Source organism: Schistocerca piceifrons, chromosome 6 (assembly GCF_021461385.2).
Source record: "Schistocerca piceifrons isolate TAMUIC-IGC-003096 chromosome 6, iqSchPice1.1, whole genome shotgun sequence".
Taxonomy (NCBI): Eukaryota; Metazoa; Arthropoda; class Insecta; order Orthoptera; family Acrididae; genus Schistocerca; species Schistocerca piceifrons.
Window position 1 is genome coordinate 422,102,394 of NC_060143.1, and position 18,498 is coordinate 422,120,891.

The 18,498-nt window shown below is 40.9% G+C and overlaps 1 protein-coding gene across 1 annotated transcript in view; it reads left to right on the plus strand.

Annotated features, from left to right (window-relative positions):
* The window catches only part of LOC124803359 (formin-2-like), a 237,603-nt gene that overhangs the window by 207,540 nt on the left and 11,565 nt on the right, over positions 1 to 18,498 (plus strand). The window contains exon 16 of the mRNA XM_047264544.1: positions 4,612 to 4,761. Coding sequence (XP_047120500.1) covers positions 4,612 to 4,761 — 150 coding nt within the window. The remainder of the gene's footprint in view (positions 1 to 4,611; positions 4,762 to 18,498) is intronic.

The window sequence follows — 18,498 nt, forward strand, 5'->3', positions numbered from 1 at the left end:
CTGAAAGCATGTGAGTCAGTTGCATCATACACTGAAAATCATCACCTCAATGTAGTAGTGGCTATGCCCACTACAAATTTATTTGACAATAATGATCTGCCACATTTTCATCACATATTGAAGCATTGGCAGAAACAAATGACTACAGATAGATTACTAGTAAAAAAGAATTAGTTATGTATTGTCAGTAATAAAGTACATAATACTGTGTGTATAATTTTCTTTGAATAAATGGCATGAATAAGATAAAACTTTTAGTACCTTTTCTGCATTGAACACATCATATTTTCCATTAAATTATATGGGTAAATAGTTTTGCTTAATGAGTGTTTCACACTAAGAGTTAGACTCTGGAATGAATTTTGCTCACTACACAAGGTTCCACTGTATTACTTTGTACAGTATGTGCATTTTGTATAGGCTACAGGATGAAGATATTCTTTGAAAATGAAATTTTTCTGAACAGCTGACTAACTGGAAACTTGGCACTGTTGCTGTAAAACTCAAATATTTTTTTCTGCTGTCTTATAAAAGCCCCCAAGTTTCATTTGTCAGATTTCTCAAGCAGAGGGAAGTAAAAAAAAAAAAAAAAAAAAATGAAAAGATGGGAGGAATCGGGTTAATCTCATAACACAGTTTTACTGTTTTAAAAGAACTTCCTGATTCATTCATTAGCAGTCAGGAAGTTGTGGGTTGGTGAAGGTGATTATGTACCTTTTGGTAATGAAATGAGAAGTAGAAGGTTTTACGTGTCTGTTTTACTGATTTTTATTGTATTTTAAATAGATTTACTTTGTTACATCAAAGTGAATTATCACAATACTTATTTAGTAATTAGTATTGTTTTCATGCTTATGTATTCTTTTTCCTTCTGCAAAAGATGTCTGCAGGGAGAAGGGGGGAGAGGGTAGAGTTTCCAAGTATTAAAGTTTTCTCAAAATGTAATTTACCATAGTTATCAGATATTAGTCTTAACAATTTTCCTATGATAAAAAGATGTTGCTTTGATAGTTGCACTAAGCTGAAACAAATTAACTTCATTGAGTATGCTATTTGTCTTATAGTTGGTAGGGATTTTTTATCAAACAAATTGTAGATTTATCATCACTTTGTGTTCAGAAGTTGTGTTTCTGCCATATAAAAGGAATTTATAATTTTTCTATTTGGTTTCACTTGGAATAGTAAAGTCATTTTCAACTGTTATTTTTAGCATCTTCCCTACATTTTTTCCTTTTTAATTTAATGAGAGAGATGCACCCAGACTGAGCATCAATGTAAAAGTCTATACAAACTTTTTTTTTCAAGTCATTTTAGTCCTTGCAGTAGTCCATTATGGTTATTGTTATCTTTGTACATGTCTTAATGTAGAATCTCTTACACTATTGTTCACATAATGCACATTTAAATTCTTCACTCAGTTCTTGGAATTTAATGTTGACTCATATTTTAAAATGTAATCCATACATTGCAAGTCTTTTACTTACATGCTACTGGTTTATACTATCTTTGGTCCAAGTGTTATCCATCATGGCTGGTGTGTTGTAGGACACCATGTCTTCTGCCTCCTCTTCCAGTCCATAGTTTCAATCAGTTTCTGATATGGTCCAGTGGAACGTAGCTGGTTTTGAAATCTAATGTCCTGTGTGAAATAAATCTCTTGTGAGTTCATACTTAAGTTGGGATAGCACTACTTTTACCACTTGTAGATCCATTTCACAAAAATCATCTTACTTTTTTTTATTCTTTTCATATAGCTGACCTTAATTTTGATTCCCTTTATGAATGTGAAATTTCTCCGTTACCTCTTTCTACATCTACATACAAACTCTGCAAATGGTGGAGGATACCATATGTTAATGTTACTTCACACTCCAGTTGTGTATGGAGCACAGGAAGAATGACTGCTTAAATGCCTCCTTGCATGCTGTAATTAGTATAATGTTTTGTTCATGGTACCTATGGGAGCAATATATAGAGGGATGAAGAATGATCCTGGATTTTTAACTTAATGCTGGTCCTTTAAACGTTGTAAGTAGGCTTTCACAGGATAAATGGCACATATATTAAAGGGTTTGCCAGTTTAGTTTTCTCAGAAATTGCGTGACACTCTCCGGTGAGAGAGAGACAAACTGTTGGCCATTTATGCCACTCTTCTTTGACATGTTTGTTGAAAACAATGATGTCTCCAGGTTTGAACTAGGTTTCAGGCTACCTTCTACAGAATCACTTAATTTTAATTTGACTTTGGTTTTCAGCTGGTGTTTTTACTACCGGTACTCATTCTCATCAGATTTGTCGATATTTTGTTCCTTATTGTGTGGTTGAAGTCTTCCTTTTTCCTGTAAATCCCATGTAAGTATTCAGTTTTTTGATTCTATTTATGCAACATTGCTATTCCTGAGATTTAAACTGCTGACATGGGCTCTTTCTCTTGTTCAGTTCATTACTTACTCACTAGTTTGGATAATTAAGTTTAGCCTGAAAATTCTGTAGTTCTTATACGTAGACTCAATAATAGAATGACGATTTCCAGTAAATACACAACTTCATGCACTACTTTAGGGCTCCTAATCTCTCTCCCTTCTCCTTAGCTCAACTTGTACCCCAAAAAGGCACTGAATTATTCAGTTATAACATTTATCTAGCAAAATGCTACGATATTAATGGTTGTACTGTAATCCTGAATTGTTCTCTGTGTGTTTGTGATACTTGATGGTGTAATTTCTGATGTTAATTGCCAATATTAACCATTGCTTGATTATGTCTAGAATGTTTGAACCTAATAAGTGCAAAAACTTCAGCAGCTGTTGTTCAAACTTGCACATAATTTTTCAGCAGCAGTCATTGAGTACATAATGGCTCTGGAAAAATATTCAGTGCTTTACACTAAAGAGCCAGAGAAACTAGTACACCTGCCTAATATCATGTAGTGCCTCCATGAGCATGCAGGAGTGCTTCAACACAACATGACATGGACTCAACTAATGTCTGTAGTGGTGTTGGAGGGAACAGACACCATGAATCCTGCAGGGCTGTCCATAAACTTGTAAGAGTACAAGGGGGTGGAGCACAGCATGTTGCAAGGCATCACAGATATGCTCAATAATGTTCATGTCTGGGGAGTTCGATGGCCAGAGGAAGTGTTTAAGCTCAGAAGAGTGTTCCTGCAGTCACTCTGTGGTAATTCTGGACATGTGGGGTGTTGCAATACCCTGCTGGAATTGCCAGTGTCTGTCGGAATGCACAATGGATATGAATTGATGCAGGTGATCAGACAGGATGCTCATGTACGTGCCACCTGTTAGTCATATCTAGACATATAATGGGTCCCACATCACTCCAACTGCACATGCCACACACCATTACAGAGCCTCCATCAGCTTGAACAGTCCCCTGCTGAGATGCAGGGTCCATGGATTCATGAGGTTGACTCCATACCCACACATGCCCATCCACAAGATACAACTTGAAGCAAGACTTGAAGCAAGACTCAGCCAACCAGGCAACATTTTTTCAGTCATCAACAGTCTGATGTCAGTGTCAATGGGCCCAGACAAGGTGTAAAGCTGTGTGTCATGCAGTAATCAAGGGTACACGAGTGGGTCTTCGCCTCTGGAAGCAGATATCGATGATGTTTCATTGAATGGTTCACATGCTGCCACCTGCTGATGGGTCAGCATTGAAATCGGCAGCAATTTGTGGAAGGGTTGCACTTCTGTCATGGTGAATGATTCTCTTCAGTCATCATTGGTCTTGTTCTTGCTGGATCTTTTTCCAGTCGCAGCGATGTCAGAGATGTGATGTTCGCGGTACACTCGTGAGATGGTCATACTGGAAAATCCCCACCTCATCACTACCTCAGAAATGCTGTGTCACATAGCTCGTGTGCTGACTATAGCAACATGTTCAAACTTACTTAAGTCTTATAACCAGCCAGTGCAGCAGCAGCAGCAGCAGCAGTAACCAATCTAACATCTGCACCAGACACTTGTTGTCTTATATAGGCGTTGCTTACCACAGCGCTGTGTTCTGCCTGTTTACGTATCTCTCTGTTTGAACACGCATGCCTATACTAGTTTTTTTTTTTCCCAGTGTATTTAGTAGCAAGTTGTACTGTATCATATGCATGGATCACTTAACCGTTATAAACTATAATTTACAGTTTAAGTTACATGGAAGCAGCTAAGAGGAACATTATTCACGAAATAAAAATACTTGTTAAATATTTTGAGCAGCTGAATTCCTAATGCAGAGAAATTTGTTTGATGGAGAAATTAAAGAAAATTGCACGTCCATACATATAATGGATTTTAGTGGTTGATGGTTTCCCTGCTACATTGAGACATTCTTTTGTCCCTCCTAATGGCTTCTCAAGTTTATTACAATCTTACATTGATAGCGCTTCATCACATCATGGATTGATTCACATCATGGATTGATTTGCATGTGTGCAAATGTAATAAGTGTTTCCATTATTTAGAGACTAAACAGTGATTAAGTAATTTAGATGAATACCCAATGTACTACTGATATTGTTACTTAAAAAAAGAAATGCTTATTTTCCTGTATGTGTTACATATACTTACGATTAATCTGTTCTGTATTCTTTAGATTTTATGGCACTATGGATTTTTATCAATACCATCCAAAAGGTAAAAAAGAAGATGTAACACCTAAAGATTTCTTTGCTTTGTGGCTACCATTTTGCCGTGATTTTAAGGATATCTGGAAGAAAGAGCAGCAGAGATTAATAAAGGAAAAGTAAGCAAAAAATTTATTAAGTGAAACTACTCTAACAATGAAAATTCCAGGGTGCATATGCCAGTTTATTCAAACATGTAGTTTTGATTAGAATTCTCATAGTCAATTTGAAACAACCCCGCAAAATCATTTTTACAGAAATTAATTTCTAATAGTGAATTTTAATTTCTGTATTATTCCCAAATTTTGATTCAAAAGTCTCTCTTTGAAGATGAATTTCAGTTAAAAATTCATCATGTAATATAAATAGATTTACTAATGTGACCACATAGATGATATTTAGAAATTGATTTGTTTTCACCACCACCACCACCACCACCACCACCACCACTTCATGGAGTAAGCTGCACGACCTGTTCCAGAAACCATTTTATCCTAAGACGTGTGATACTTTGCTGTCCAATGGGCTTATAACATGGGAATTCTAGGCAAATGATCATGCTACATAGTTTCTACATTACACCAGTTGTCATATTGTTTTTTGTTTTGCTTTCCAAATCAAAAATCTATAGCTGTTTTCTTATTTCTGTATATGGTATTCTGTCCATCAGCGAGCTGCCTTTGACTGCCCTGAGTAATTTCATTTCAGCTGACACAATTTTCCTTCTGTCTCTCTGCAAGATTAGAATTGTCTCCCTACCATATACTACTACTTGTACTGCTATTGTTTTGTAAGACTTAAGCTTAGTTTCCCTTCAGGTTCTATATTTCTGAGTTTTGGGAATCCCTCCACATACATGCTTAAATTTGCAAAGTTTTTTCATGTTACAATCAATTGTTAGGGTTATTTCACATCTGAGATAGCAACTTTTTACTTTCTGTAGCCTTTGAACATACTATTTTAAGTTTGTTGAACATAAGAACTAGATGGCTAAAGATGTGGTTGCAGTGCAAATTCTACAGAAATCACAGCCTACCCTTACAGTTTCAAGCATTGATTGTGGGATACAAGCATCCTTTTCTTTTACAGTCAAGTCTTCATTTTATTTTATATTTGGTTCCACAGTTATTTTTTCACTTTATTCTTGAATATGTACTGAAGCATACCTTTAAAGTGTCTTAGTTTGTCACATACTGAAAAGAATGAAGACAGAGAAACAAAAAATTACCTTCAGGAGAGGGCTCCCCCAGTACAAATGGGAGAGGGGTAAGGGGGAGGGACACAGAGAGGTGGGAGGGAGGGAGGAGTAGAGGGAAGGGGCACAGTAGAGGAGCAGAGAAGGGGAAAAGAAAGGTGTATGCATTGGCAGAGAGTAGCACTCAGTGAGGGTGAGGGTGAGGGGACATGAAATGGAAGCAGGTGATAGCATAGTGGAGGTGTAAACTGTTGGGTGGAGGGTTTGATGACAGTAGGTTACTGTAGGCTGAGGCCAGGATGATTTTGGAACAGAGAATGTGTTGCAAGGATAACTCGCATCTGTGCAGTTCAGAAAAACTATTGGTGGATGGGAGCATCAAGATTGCTCAGGTTATGAAGCAACCATTGAAATAAAGGATGTTATTTTCAACTGCATGTTGTATCACAGTGTGGTTCACTTTGCTCTTGGGCACAGTTTGGCTGTGGCCATTCATCCTGGTGGACAGCTGACTGGTAGGTATGCCAATATAACAAGCTGTGCTATGACTGCAGCTGAGCTGGTATATGTTACAGCTGCTTTCACAGGTGACCTGGCCTTTGATAGGGTAGGATAAGCCTGTAACAGGACTAGATTGGGAAGTTCAGGATGAATGGATTGGGTAGGTCTTGCACCTGGGTCTTCCACAGGGATTTGGTCCCTGTGGCAAGGGTTTGGGATTGTGAGGAGCACAGGGGTGGACTAGGATGTTGTGGAGATTGAGTGGGCAAAGAAACCTCAGTTTGGAAGGGGTGGGAAGCATCTTTGGTAGTATGTGTCTCTCATTTCAGGGCATGGTTGAAACACAATAATTGTGTCAATAGCTGATTTAGTGGCATTTCCAAGTTAGACTACTTTCTACTATCCTAATTTTAATTTTATTGGTGTTCACTGTACAAACTCTTTTTGGGGCACTATTCTTTCTGTAATTGATCTTCCAAGACTTTTTCTGTCTCTGAATTTTAGTGTCTCTTTCAAATTATTCCTATGTTTCCTTCACTGCTTCCCCTTTAAGCAGATTGAATCAAATTGGGATTGGCTACAGTAATGTCTCAATCCCTTCTCAACTACTGTTTCCTTTTCATATTCCTCAACTTTGAAAACTGTCAGGTTTCTCCACAAGTGGTAAATAACTTTTCACTCCCAATACTGCATCCACAATAACCTTAAAATCTCAAAGAATATATTTGAATCAAAGTTGCGTAAAGTTTTATACAAAATGCAGATACTATAAATATGGGTTTGCTTTTCTGTAGACTATCTTCTTAGATAAGTTGCAGGGTCAGTATTGCCTTGCATGTTCATACATTTTCTTGGAACTCAAACTGATCTTCACTCAGATCAACTTCTACCTGTCAATCTCAGTGAGAAGGGTGGACTAAGAAGCAAAGTCAGATACAGAAGTAATAAGGGTACAGGGGAGGGAAAATGAGCTAAGAGCACCCAAATCCCTAGAGTATAATAGTCAACAAATTGTACAGTGCTTTGCAGTAATGCCAGCTGGTAAATGACAGATTAATTTCTCGTGATACCCTGCCGTTAATGTAGCAGATTTGCTGGTGGTGAAGGTGGAGTACATAGCTGTGGGTTCACAAGGGCAGGTTTTACAGTAGCATTGGTTCCATGAGCAAAAATCTTCAGACACAAGTGTGACATACCTGAGAATGTCATTGATTGTATAATGATGATGCAGAAAGCAGGAAGATGACAGACTGATCTGGCATGGAGTAGGGAGGATTTTAGGGAAGGAGGCTGATTATAATAGACTTGTAACTTGAATTCAGATTCAGCTATTTGTCTTTCATGGTCAACTGAACAGAGGCGTTGGTTGATTGAGACTATGAGTTGGGCTCCTAACATTTGCCTGATTGTATCACTGGGTGCATTAGTCTCTGACTAGTTCATTTTCTTTATTTTAGTATTTAAAGCTTTAGAGGGATTTACTTACTTTGGTTGTGGAATACCATTTTGGTCTTTAGCATCTTCCGGCCAATGGTGAATAGTATGAAGTATGCTGTATGCCTGCAAAAGACAGAGATCTGGGTTTGAGGCCATGCACAGTACACAGTTTTAATATTATAAAGGTTCATGTCTTCTGGTGGCAACTACTAATAAGAAAGTATTGGGGTTTTCATATCCTGAGATTCTGTTAGAGACATTGCTGTGTAAGAGTTGTGACTTGATTCTCTCTTCGTTACTTGGCAACCAGTAAATTTTGGATTTAACTACTTACTCAAGTTCATAATAATAGATTGTAGTTTTATTTTGTGTCTATAATTTTTCAAAATCACTTGTATCCAATGAACTAATGTCATGTGTGTTTTGGAAATTATTAAAAATTGCAATATTGATGATGGTTTCTAAGGTCTTTCAAAATCATTTCATAATTTTTCGTGACAGGTCAGGATGTTAGGAAAAACTAAATGAACTATGTGAACATTGATCAAACAATGGAAAATCCAGAATGGAATGTAGCAATATTATGAAAAGGAAAGCTGCTACTCACAATATAGCGGAGATGCTGAGTCGCAGGCAGGCACAAGAAAAAGATACTTACAAACAAGCTTTCAGCTAGCAAGGCCTTCATAAAACAAACCCAGACACACACACACACACACACACACACACACACACACACACACACACACACACACACACACAAAAAACAAGACTCCAGTCTCTGGCAACTGAAGCCACACTATGAGCAGCAGTACCAGTGCGTGAGGGGAGTGGTGACTGGGTGGAGGTAAGGAGGAGGCTGGGGTAAGGAGGGGGAGAGATAGTAGGCTAGGGGTGGGGGACAGTGGAATGCTGCTGGGGCAAGGTGGAGAGAGGGTAGGGGAGCTACGTGTAGTTAGAAGGTTAGACAGAGGGCAGGGAAGAGGTTTGGATTGGGAGGGGTAGTGGGAAAGGAGAGAACTGCGGTGGTGGAATGAGGGCTGTATAGTGCTGGAATGGCAACAGGAAAGGGGCTGGATGGGCGAGGACAATGACTAAAGAAGTTTGAGGCTAGGAGGGGAAGTTCCCACTTGCGCAATTTAGAAATATTTCGAGGGGGACTGCTTGTAACTTAGCCATCTTTGAGGTGGGGGTCAATATCTAGGACAGTGGCTTGTTGGACTGAGTAGGAACGGGTGAAGCAAATGGGGAGAAGCTGTTGAGGTTCTGGAGGAATGTGGATACGGTGTCCTCACCCTTGATCCAGATCGCAAAGATGTCATCAGTGAATCTGAACCAGGTGAAGGGTTTAGGATTCTGGGTGTTTAGAAAGGATTCCTGTAGATAACTCAAGAATGGGCTGGAATAGGATGGTGCCATGCAGGTGCCCATAGCTGTACCCTGGATTTCTTTGTATGTAATGCCTTCAAAGGAGAAATAATTGTGGGTGAGGATATAGTTGGTCATGGCAACTGGGTACAAGATTGTTGGTTTGGATTCTGTCAGGCATTGGGAAAGGTAGTGTTAAATAGTGGTAAGGCTGTGGACATCAGGGATGCTGTGTAAAGGGAGATGGCATCAACAGTGATGAGCAAGGCACAGTATGGTAAAGGGACAGGAACTGTGGAGAGTTGGTGGAGGACATATTTGGTATATTTTGTATAGGAGGGTAGGTTCGGCATAATTGGTTGAAGATGTTGGTCTACGAGAGCAGAAATTCTTGGAGTGGGGGCACAGTAACCGGCAACATTGGGGCATCCTTGGTGGCTGGGTTTATGGCCTTTAGGATGGGTTTATGGCCTTTAGGAACCATGTAGGAGGTAGGAGTGTGGGGAGTAGTAGGGGTAAGCAGAGAGATTGACTCTGGGAAGAGGTTCTGGGAAGGGCCTCAGGATTTGAGTAGTGATTGGAGATCCTGCTGGATTTCTGGAATGGGGTCATTATAGCAGGGTTTGCAGGTGGATGTATCTGACAGCTAGTGGTTCAAAACAATGGTGATGGGGCTTTTGTCCACAGGTAGGGTTATAAGATTGGGATCAATTTTTAGATGGTGGACTGCAGCTATTTCTGGAGATGTAAGGTTAGTTTGCACATTGGGGAATGATGGTGAGGCAAGGTTCGAGGTTGAGAAATTCTGGAAAGTTAACAGGGGGTAATTTGGGGGCAGTGGGGGTTGGATCACAGTTGGTTGGAGGAGTGAACAGAGTTAGGCAGGGTTCAACATAGCTCTTTGGTTGAGTCTGTTGGGGTTGGTGGTGAAAAAGTGTTCCCACTGTAGGGACCAGGAGTAGGAGAGGAGGTCTTTAACATGACCTGCATGACTGAATTTTGAGTGGGGCAAAAGGTGAGGCCTTTGAAAAGGACTGATATTTCTTTAGGGCTAAGGCTTCTGGAGGAAACGTTCATGACTGTTTTTTTGGGCCAGTTTACGTTCTGGATCCTGTGTGGTGGTGAGAGTGAGGTTTGGTGGGTGGGGTAAATGTAGTAGCTCTGCAAGGCAGGGTTTGTCAACTATGAGGGGACATGGTAGAGGTTTGAAGGTTGTTGTAGAGTTGGTGAACAGTGGTACTCCAAGGTGGGAGTTGGAAGTGAGGAGAGTGGATAGTTTTTTGAGGTGGCATTCTACATGTTCAACAACCTTCTTCATAGTTGCCATGAACAATTGTATCCTCAACCGCAATTACTTCTCTTTTGAAGACATTACCTAGAAACAAATCCAGGGTACGATCTAGACAAATCCTTGACAAATGCCCAGAATCCTAAACCCCTCACCTGGTTCAGATTCACTGGAGACATTTTTGTGATCTGGATCAAGGGCGATGACACCCTATCCCCATTCCTCCAGAACCTCAACAGCTTCTCCCCCATTTGCTTCACCTGGTCCTACTCAACCCAACAAGCCACTGTCCTAGATGTTGATATCCATCTCAAAGATAGGTACTTCAGTACCTCTGTCCCTATCAGACCTACTAACCATCAGCAATACCTCTACTTTGACAGCTGCCACCTGTTCCATACCAAGAAGTCCCTCCCAAACAGCCTAACCACTCATGGTCATCGCATCTGCAGTGCCAAGCGGTCCCTCTCGAAATATACTGAGGGCCTCACTGAAACCTTCAAAGACCCTTGTTATCCTCCCAACATTGAACAAAAACAAATCTCATGTGCCTTACCTCTCCAGTCTCCCACTACCTCCAAAAGTCTCACCATACAGTGACAGAGTAGCATTCTGCTCGTTACTCAGTACCACTCAGGACTGGAGCAACTGAATTACATTCTCAGCCAGGGTTTCAACTACCTCTCGTCATGCCCACCCCTGCCACAGTGGTATTCCACCATTCACCAAACCTGCACAATATACTTGCCAATCCCTACAGAATCCCACCTCTGAACTCCTGCAATAGACCTAAATGCACAATTACTCCCACCACCACCTAATCCAGTCAAGTCACAATCACCTATTCCATCAAAAGTAGGGGTATCTGTGAAACTAGTCATGTGATCTACAAGCTAAGCTGCAACCACTATGCTGTATTCTGTGTGGGCATGACCACCAAAAAGCTCTCTGTCCATATGAATGGCCACTGACAAACTGTGGCCAAGAAACAAGTGGGCCACCCTGTTGCTAAGCATGCTGCCCAGCACAATATCCTTCATTTCAATGACTTATTCACACCTTGTGCCACATGGATCCTTCCAATCAACACCAGCTTTTCTGATTTGCGCAGATGGCGACTGCCCCTGCAATATATGCTACACTCCCATAACCTTCTTGGCTTCAACCTTCATTGCCCTCACCCATCCAGTACCTTCCCTGTTCCCATTCCAGCACTACAAAGCCCTCATTCCAGTCTTTTTCCTTCTCTCCTTTTCCACAACCCCACCCCAACTCTTCCGAGCCCCCCATCTAACCTACTGACTGCACATGGTTGCCCTACCCTCTCTCCACCTCACCACAGTGTGCTCCCCAGCAGCACTTAACTGTACCCCACCCCTACCCTACTATCCCACTATCCATCCCCCTCCTCTTCCCAGCCTCCTCCTTACCTTCACCCAGTCACTACTCCCATCATGCACTGGCTCTGCTGTTCGCAGTGTGGCTTCAGTTGCCAGAAACTGCAGTTGTGTGTGATGAACATTATTTTTCCTACAAGTTGCTGTTCTTCTAAAATTACTGATGTTCACTTGAAATACTTCGATTTATATGTAGGTTTGAAGTGATAAATGCAACAGCAAATTTTCTACATCTGCATCTACATATATACTTCACAAGCCACCGTACAGTCGATGGTGGATGGTACCATGTACCACTACATATACCAAAGCTTGTGGCTGAGCGGCGTGTGGCTGAGCGGCGTGTGGCTGAGCGGCGTGTGGCTGAGCGGCGTGTGGCTGAGCGGCGTGTGGCTGAGCGGCGTGTGGCTGAGCGGCGTGTGGCTGAGCGGCGTGTGGCTGAGCGGCGTGTGGCTGAGCGGCGTGTGGCTGAGCGGCGTGTGGCTGAGCGGCGTGTGGCTGAGCGGCGTGTGGCTGAGCGGCGTGTGACCATTAATTGTAAAAAAAGTGAATTAAAGAAAATATTAAACAGTTGCAAAAGTTTTAAATGGGCTATCAAGACTGTTCATGTCCAGCTAAGCAAAACACTTCGCATAGTTACAATAATTGACAGCAAACCATGAGCAACAGATGATACCTTATTGTGGACAAATTAATTCATTATGTGACTCCAATACTACAGTGCAGTAGGAAATACTAGAGATACACTTTTTAATTAAATAGTCTTTGTTAACAATGTAGGTACACAAAGCTTGCAGTGAATAACAAGAGCAACATATGAAACATAGCTGACAAGAACCTACACTGGAAGAAAAATCAAAGAAGTTCCACCTCCCACAGGTGGTGGTCAACTTGTACCGAGGGTGGAGGAACTCCCAATGTGCTCAGAGACAGTGTAACCAGCCATGTCGTAGCTGCCATTAGGGGAAGTTGAGAAGGGGAAGAGAGAAGGACATCAGGGAGTAATCTAGGTGCCAAAAAGGGAGGTGGAGAGGATGATATGCCAGGACAAAAGAGTGTGAGGGGAGGGGGATGGGGAGTAGGTTGAGGGAGTGGACAGAAGATGGTTGGTAATGGTAAGCTGCCTGGTGGAGTCAATGAAGGCAGTAATGTTGGCCTTGTCTGTGGAAGGAGGTAAAGGGTATTATTTCAGAAGAGGAATGAAGGAGCAGGGAGAAGTATGGAGAAGGAACAGGGTATCATCATGGATTCAGATTGAAAGATGTTTGGGGATGAGTGGTGAGACATCGACGGAAATCAGTTGTCACACTTGGTGGTGCTGGTGAGAGATGAGACATCAGAGTGAGCACATGAGTATCACTTGTTCAGAGTACAATGCTGGGGGACTCACTTTACCACTGGAAGGGAGGGAGGTTTGGAAGGGGATGCAAGAATCAGTGCACTTTGATCTAATAATGAGTTGCCGCACTTGATGGGAGCAGGTTCACTGGGTGGTGGGTCATTCGTCATGCTGTATTCAGTTGTTCAGTTTTAACATGTGCAAGGATACAGTTTGTGGCTTACCATTGAGTAGAATAACAAAGCTTGTAACTTGTGTGTTAGAGCATGATAGTACCTTGTGAGGGTCCAAATAAGGGGGCTGCAAAGCCCAGAAACTGGCTCGCCACAGACCATGACATAGTCACAGCTGGTGAGGACATTGTGAATGAAGATGCACAGGGTTGTGTGGATATGGGTAGGGGGCATTCGAATGTGTGATGAGACTTTCTCAACTAATGTGTGTAGGGCAGGGGAGGGGGGGGGGGGGGGAGGGAGGGAGGGAGGAGGATCAGAGCCCTCAACATATTCTGCCTGAAGGACCAAAGGTTTGCTGTACAGTACCTCAACTAAAGTTGATTTAAGATCCTATTTGAAAGCAGTGTGTATGCCTGAGAGGACCCATGGCAATGCTTCTGTGCAGCTACTGGTGTGATACATGAGCACCACTTTCAGAGTGCAATGCCAGTGCTCCACAAATCTATCATTCTGTGGATAGTAGGCAGTGGTGCAGAAATTGCCAATGCCACATAGATTATAGAACTTATTGAAACGGAGAAATTTGACTTGCTGACCATGATCTGCAGTGACAGAAGATAGGCAGCCAAAGCGGGCTAGCCAGGTGTGAATGTAAGGCAGGCTACTGATTCAGTCACCTTACAAAGGAGGGGGAGGACCCATCAACGTGAGATGTATGTGGCAAAAATGTCTTTCTGGGTTGTCAGAATGTCAGAGGAGGTAGTGCATCTTGACTAATGTTGCTACATTGGCAGGGCATGCATGCACATGCCCAGGCATGACAATAAATTTTGATCACAAAATGCTCAGTAAGCAGGCATGTGGTGGCTTTGATGCCCAGGTGGACCAGGTCATGAATGGTACTGCAGGACAGAAGGAACTATGAGACACAGTGGGCCAGTGGAAGTATCACACACAACTGGAGCAGCTGATCCAGATAGGAGTTAGGGTTCCACTATAAGGAACATAGAAAAGTCTTGTAACTAGTTCTGTGCATTGGGATGTTGTTGCTGCAAATCAGCCAGCTCCTCCAGGTCAAGGGGTGAAGTAATGAAGTTCATTCTTGAAATGTAGTCTGCGACGATATTGTCAGTACCTTCGATATAGCTCTTTAGCTCGCGAAGTGCGGGCTCTCAGACCGTGTGAAAATTTTTGGACTCTCTCTCCAAGGCCAGTTGTGGTGGAATGATTCTATACACTCCCTACCCTCCTTAAATTGAAAAGTCTATGATGTTTTGTTGTCAGTTGCATTATCGCCTTCTGTGTTTGTTGTTGACACATGTTATTGATAGGTGCTGGAGTCTCCTAGACCATGCCTCGTGAACTACGTTCCTGTTTTCTTCAGTACAGTACCGTATAGTTCAAAATGTGTTGGCATAAATGTATCATTTTTACTTTTCCAAGTTTGATAAAATTGTTAGTGGGTCTATGGAGGAAGGTGTCAGTGATATATATCAAGAAATAAACAAAAAAAGATGACAATTTTACATTAGCTAGTGATCATAGTTCTGCTGTCGAACAAGAGTATCATTTAAAGGAAGAACTTGAGGAAAGTTGTGGTGGGGATCTATCTGTTTCTTCAATGAATACTTAATGTCTGTTAAAATCAAATGCGTTCTGAGTGGCGATAAAAATGTAGTTCCCAGCAATGAATATCAATCTGACAGACTTTCTTTTTGTTCCTATTGGGTGGAATTTTTATGTGCAAATTTTAACCCTGGAATTTAGTTCTATAAATGTACTATTTATGTGTACTATTTAAAAGAACCACACACAATTATGTGCTTTTGTGTGGAAAATAGTAAAATGCTGCAGGCTTTGTTTAATGCAATGAAATAAACTAAAAGCATTTAAACAACACTTAAATATTTGTAAAAATAAATGTTATATAGCATAAATTAAAAATTTTCAAATTATTTTTGCCTTAAATCTTGGTTTAAACATAGAAAGGCCCAGAGATCCCACCTCATTGTATATGTTACAGAAGTCACCTTCCAAGTTAAGGGTAATGGACATTTGTTGTGTACTAATAAATTAAATCCATAGATCAAAAATGATAAAGGGGAAGACTGGCACTGAGGTTACATAATACATCTGCTAAGGGGCAGTGATCCATAAAAATGGTAATCTTGCAACCTTCATTGTTTTCTTGGAAGTATTTTGTTGTCTAATAAATTCCATACAACTGCTTGTCAAAAGCAGACCATTTGCACTGGGAGGAGGACAATTTCTTGGGGAAGAAGCAAAAAGGTTGCAAGATGTTGCCTATTTGTTGCCAAAGCATGATACTGACAGAAGAGATGCTAGCATCTGTGATAATAGAAATGTGCACATCAGCAATGGCGTGTGTAAGTATTGGAGAGGATGATGTTGAGATTTTCAGGACATACCAAATCATGGCAGATGTGGTAGGCACGGATGTGTGGGTGTGAATGCACGTGATATGGAAGACACAACCAGCATGATATGAATGTCTGTGGCCATTATATCTGAAAGAGTCTGCAATGCTCAAACAGAGTGGATGGGGCAGCACAGCCCAAAGACTGAAAAAAAAGGACACGAGTTGGGGTGGATAGATGCTTGTGTGCTGCAGAGTCTGATGTGGGGACAAGACATTTGGATCCCATTTGATCACCATTTGCGTAAGCTGGGCACTTATTGCAGTATAACCTGAAGTGTCCAAGATGACTGCCTTCGATGAGGGATGGGGGTGGGGGGAGGGTGGCAGCAGCAGAACCCAACTAGGGGAGGTGGAGACACAATGCAAAGTGGTGTTCACTGTGCTTGCGGTGACACACTGTACTGCAGTCGAATATAGGGGTTGTCACGTGATGTCTACGTGTGATAAGAGGAGGAAGCACTGGTTGTGGGAAACATTGTTCACAACAAACAGTGTTAATAACTGAGGAAAGTCAATGTGATGCAGAAATGCACAATAGTAGGATCAACATTGTGGGTACTCCAATACTATGTCGTAGAAGGAAGTACTAGAGACACACTTTTGAATGATATGCACTTTATTAATGGTGTCTTTACACACAAGTTGTGGTGAATAACAAGAATGGTATACAAAACATTCCTGACAAGGGCACATACTGAGGATGAACTTCTTTGATTTGTTTTCCAAAGAGGTGGTGGTAGATTTGTACAGAGTGGAATGCAACCATACTCAAATTGATAGAAATCATTTACTGGAAGAGAAAGTTCTGGGGAATTCTAGTAAGACACATATCAATGAATTCTTACTAACAGTAGCCAATTATTGTACTAAATTTAAATATATCACTGTTGCTGTCGGGTAGGAGTATAACATTATTTGCATTTCCAAGTTAATTCATTTCGTGCCTAATAATGCATTGACTTGTTTTTACTTTGTTCTTGAGATTTTGATTTCTTTTTGCATAGTAAACAGTTTCAGGTTTTTTGGTGACACGATAAAGAATTGTGCATTACTGCTTATAATGTTTTTTAAATTACAGATTATTCTGTACTTAATATTTTCCTGGCTCAGGATTACTTTGACCTGAGATTTTAGTCATTCTTTCTCTTGGCTTTCATTGTGATTGTTCCTGACCAATTGTAAAAGGAAAAAGGATTCATAATTTTGTAAGAATATTTTTAGGGAAGAATTGAATTTGTCATCTGTTCCACACTTTTGATAAATTTCTTTCCACTGTACATTCTGTTAATGCTCTTTTAATAGCGCAACTGAATCATCATTTATAATTCTTTTCGTATATTTCCTTTCTTAGTTAAATCTTATTTATGGGGATGCTTTATCGATATCATTTGAGTGCTGTGGCCATTTTTGGGATGTTTTAAGTGAATGTTACTATTAATTCAGTCCAAACACCCATGGTAGCAGAAAACTGAATTCCTAATATTGGTTAATAAAATTGGTAGCTATTTTCACACGCACATTATCAAATTATACATTTGCTTGACAGTGTAGCATTAGAACAGAAGTATGACAACACAATAAGAAATAATCACCACCCTTTACTAAGAGTAGGCTACAAAACATTGCTGCACTTTGGTTGCATTTTGATGTGTGGCACTTGATGTCCTGTACCTAATACAATGGAATATAAATAAACTGATTGTCTATTGGCAGTCTATGATACTGTCACAAGACTGAAGATAATTATGCAGACACTCATTTCCGATTGCCATAGTTCTCCATAAATAATGACCAATAAGTTGGAACTTATTCTTCTGAACAGAACCCGGGGAACTGTGCCCTGCAGCATAATTGTAGAAACCGAACTGTGCTGGCTGCATGCACTAACTGTATTGTCTGATTGCTAGATTGGAGCTGGGAGAGTGTCTGTGATGAATAGTCCTTTCTACCTGTCTGCAGGATGATTTCCTCTCTGCCAGTACTAGGCAGAAGCAAAACAGTCTGTGCTGACAGTGCTCTCTTTGGCAGCTGATAACACCATTGACAGAATAATACAACTTGCTGACAGATGTGGCAGTGGAAGCAGAAAGCAGTCCCGAATAATGAGTGCAATCTGGAGACTGCTGCATGGGAATGAGAAGTGCCATGCATGTTGTTGTGCCTATGTAGTGGTGGCCTCTCTTACATCGTTGTATATCTCTTGAGCCATGTACACAATCTTTCTCCCCTGGAGTGGGAGTAACTGATGATAGAACCAGTTTGCTTCATCAGTGTCTTGCTTCCTTGCTTCATGGCATTCATATTTGGTGGATGAATGTATGTTGCTCCCCCTGCCATTCACCAATGACACCATGGGAAACCCATTCAAAACCATGGTGCAGTTAAACATTTGCCATTTCAATGTCAAGAGGCTGGTCTGAAGTGGGAGGACATGCAGAAGGGAAATAACAAGTAAACCATTGAAAGCAATGCACTTTTAATTTCCACATGAGAGGGTAACATTCATTAACTGTGTACTATGTTTATATTCTAGGTTACAATCATTGCTCAATGTGATCCCCATCTGCATCCATGACAGCCTGTAATTGCGCTAGAGATTCTGTTTCACAGTTTTTTGCAGCACTTTTGGAGTGGATGATCATGGAATGTTCAGCTGTCATGACACAGTTCATAGATGGCTTGAAGACTGCACATTGTGTTCAGCATTCTCAGCCA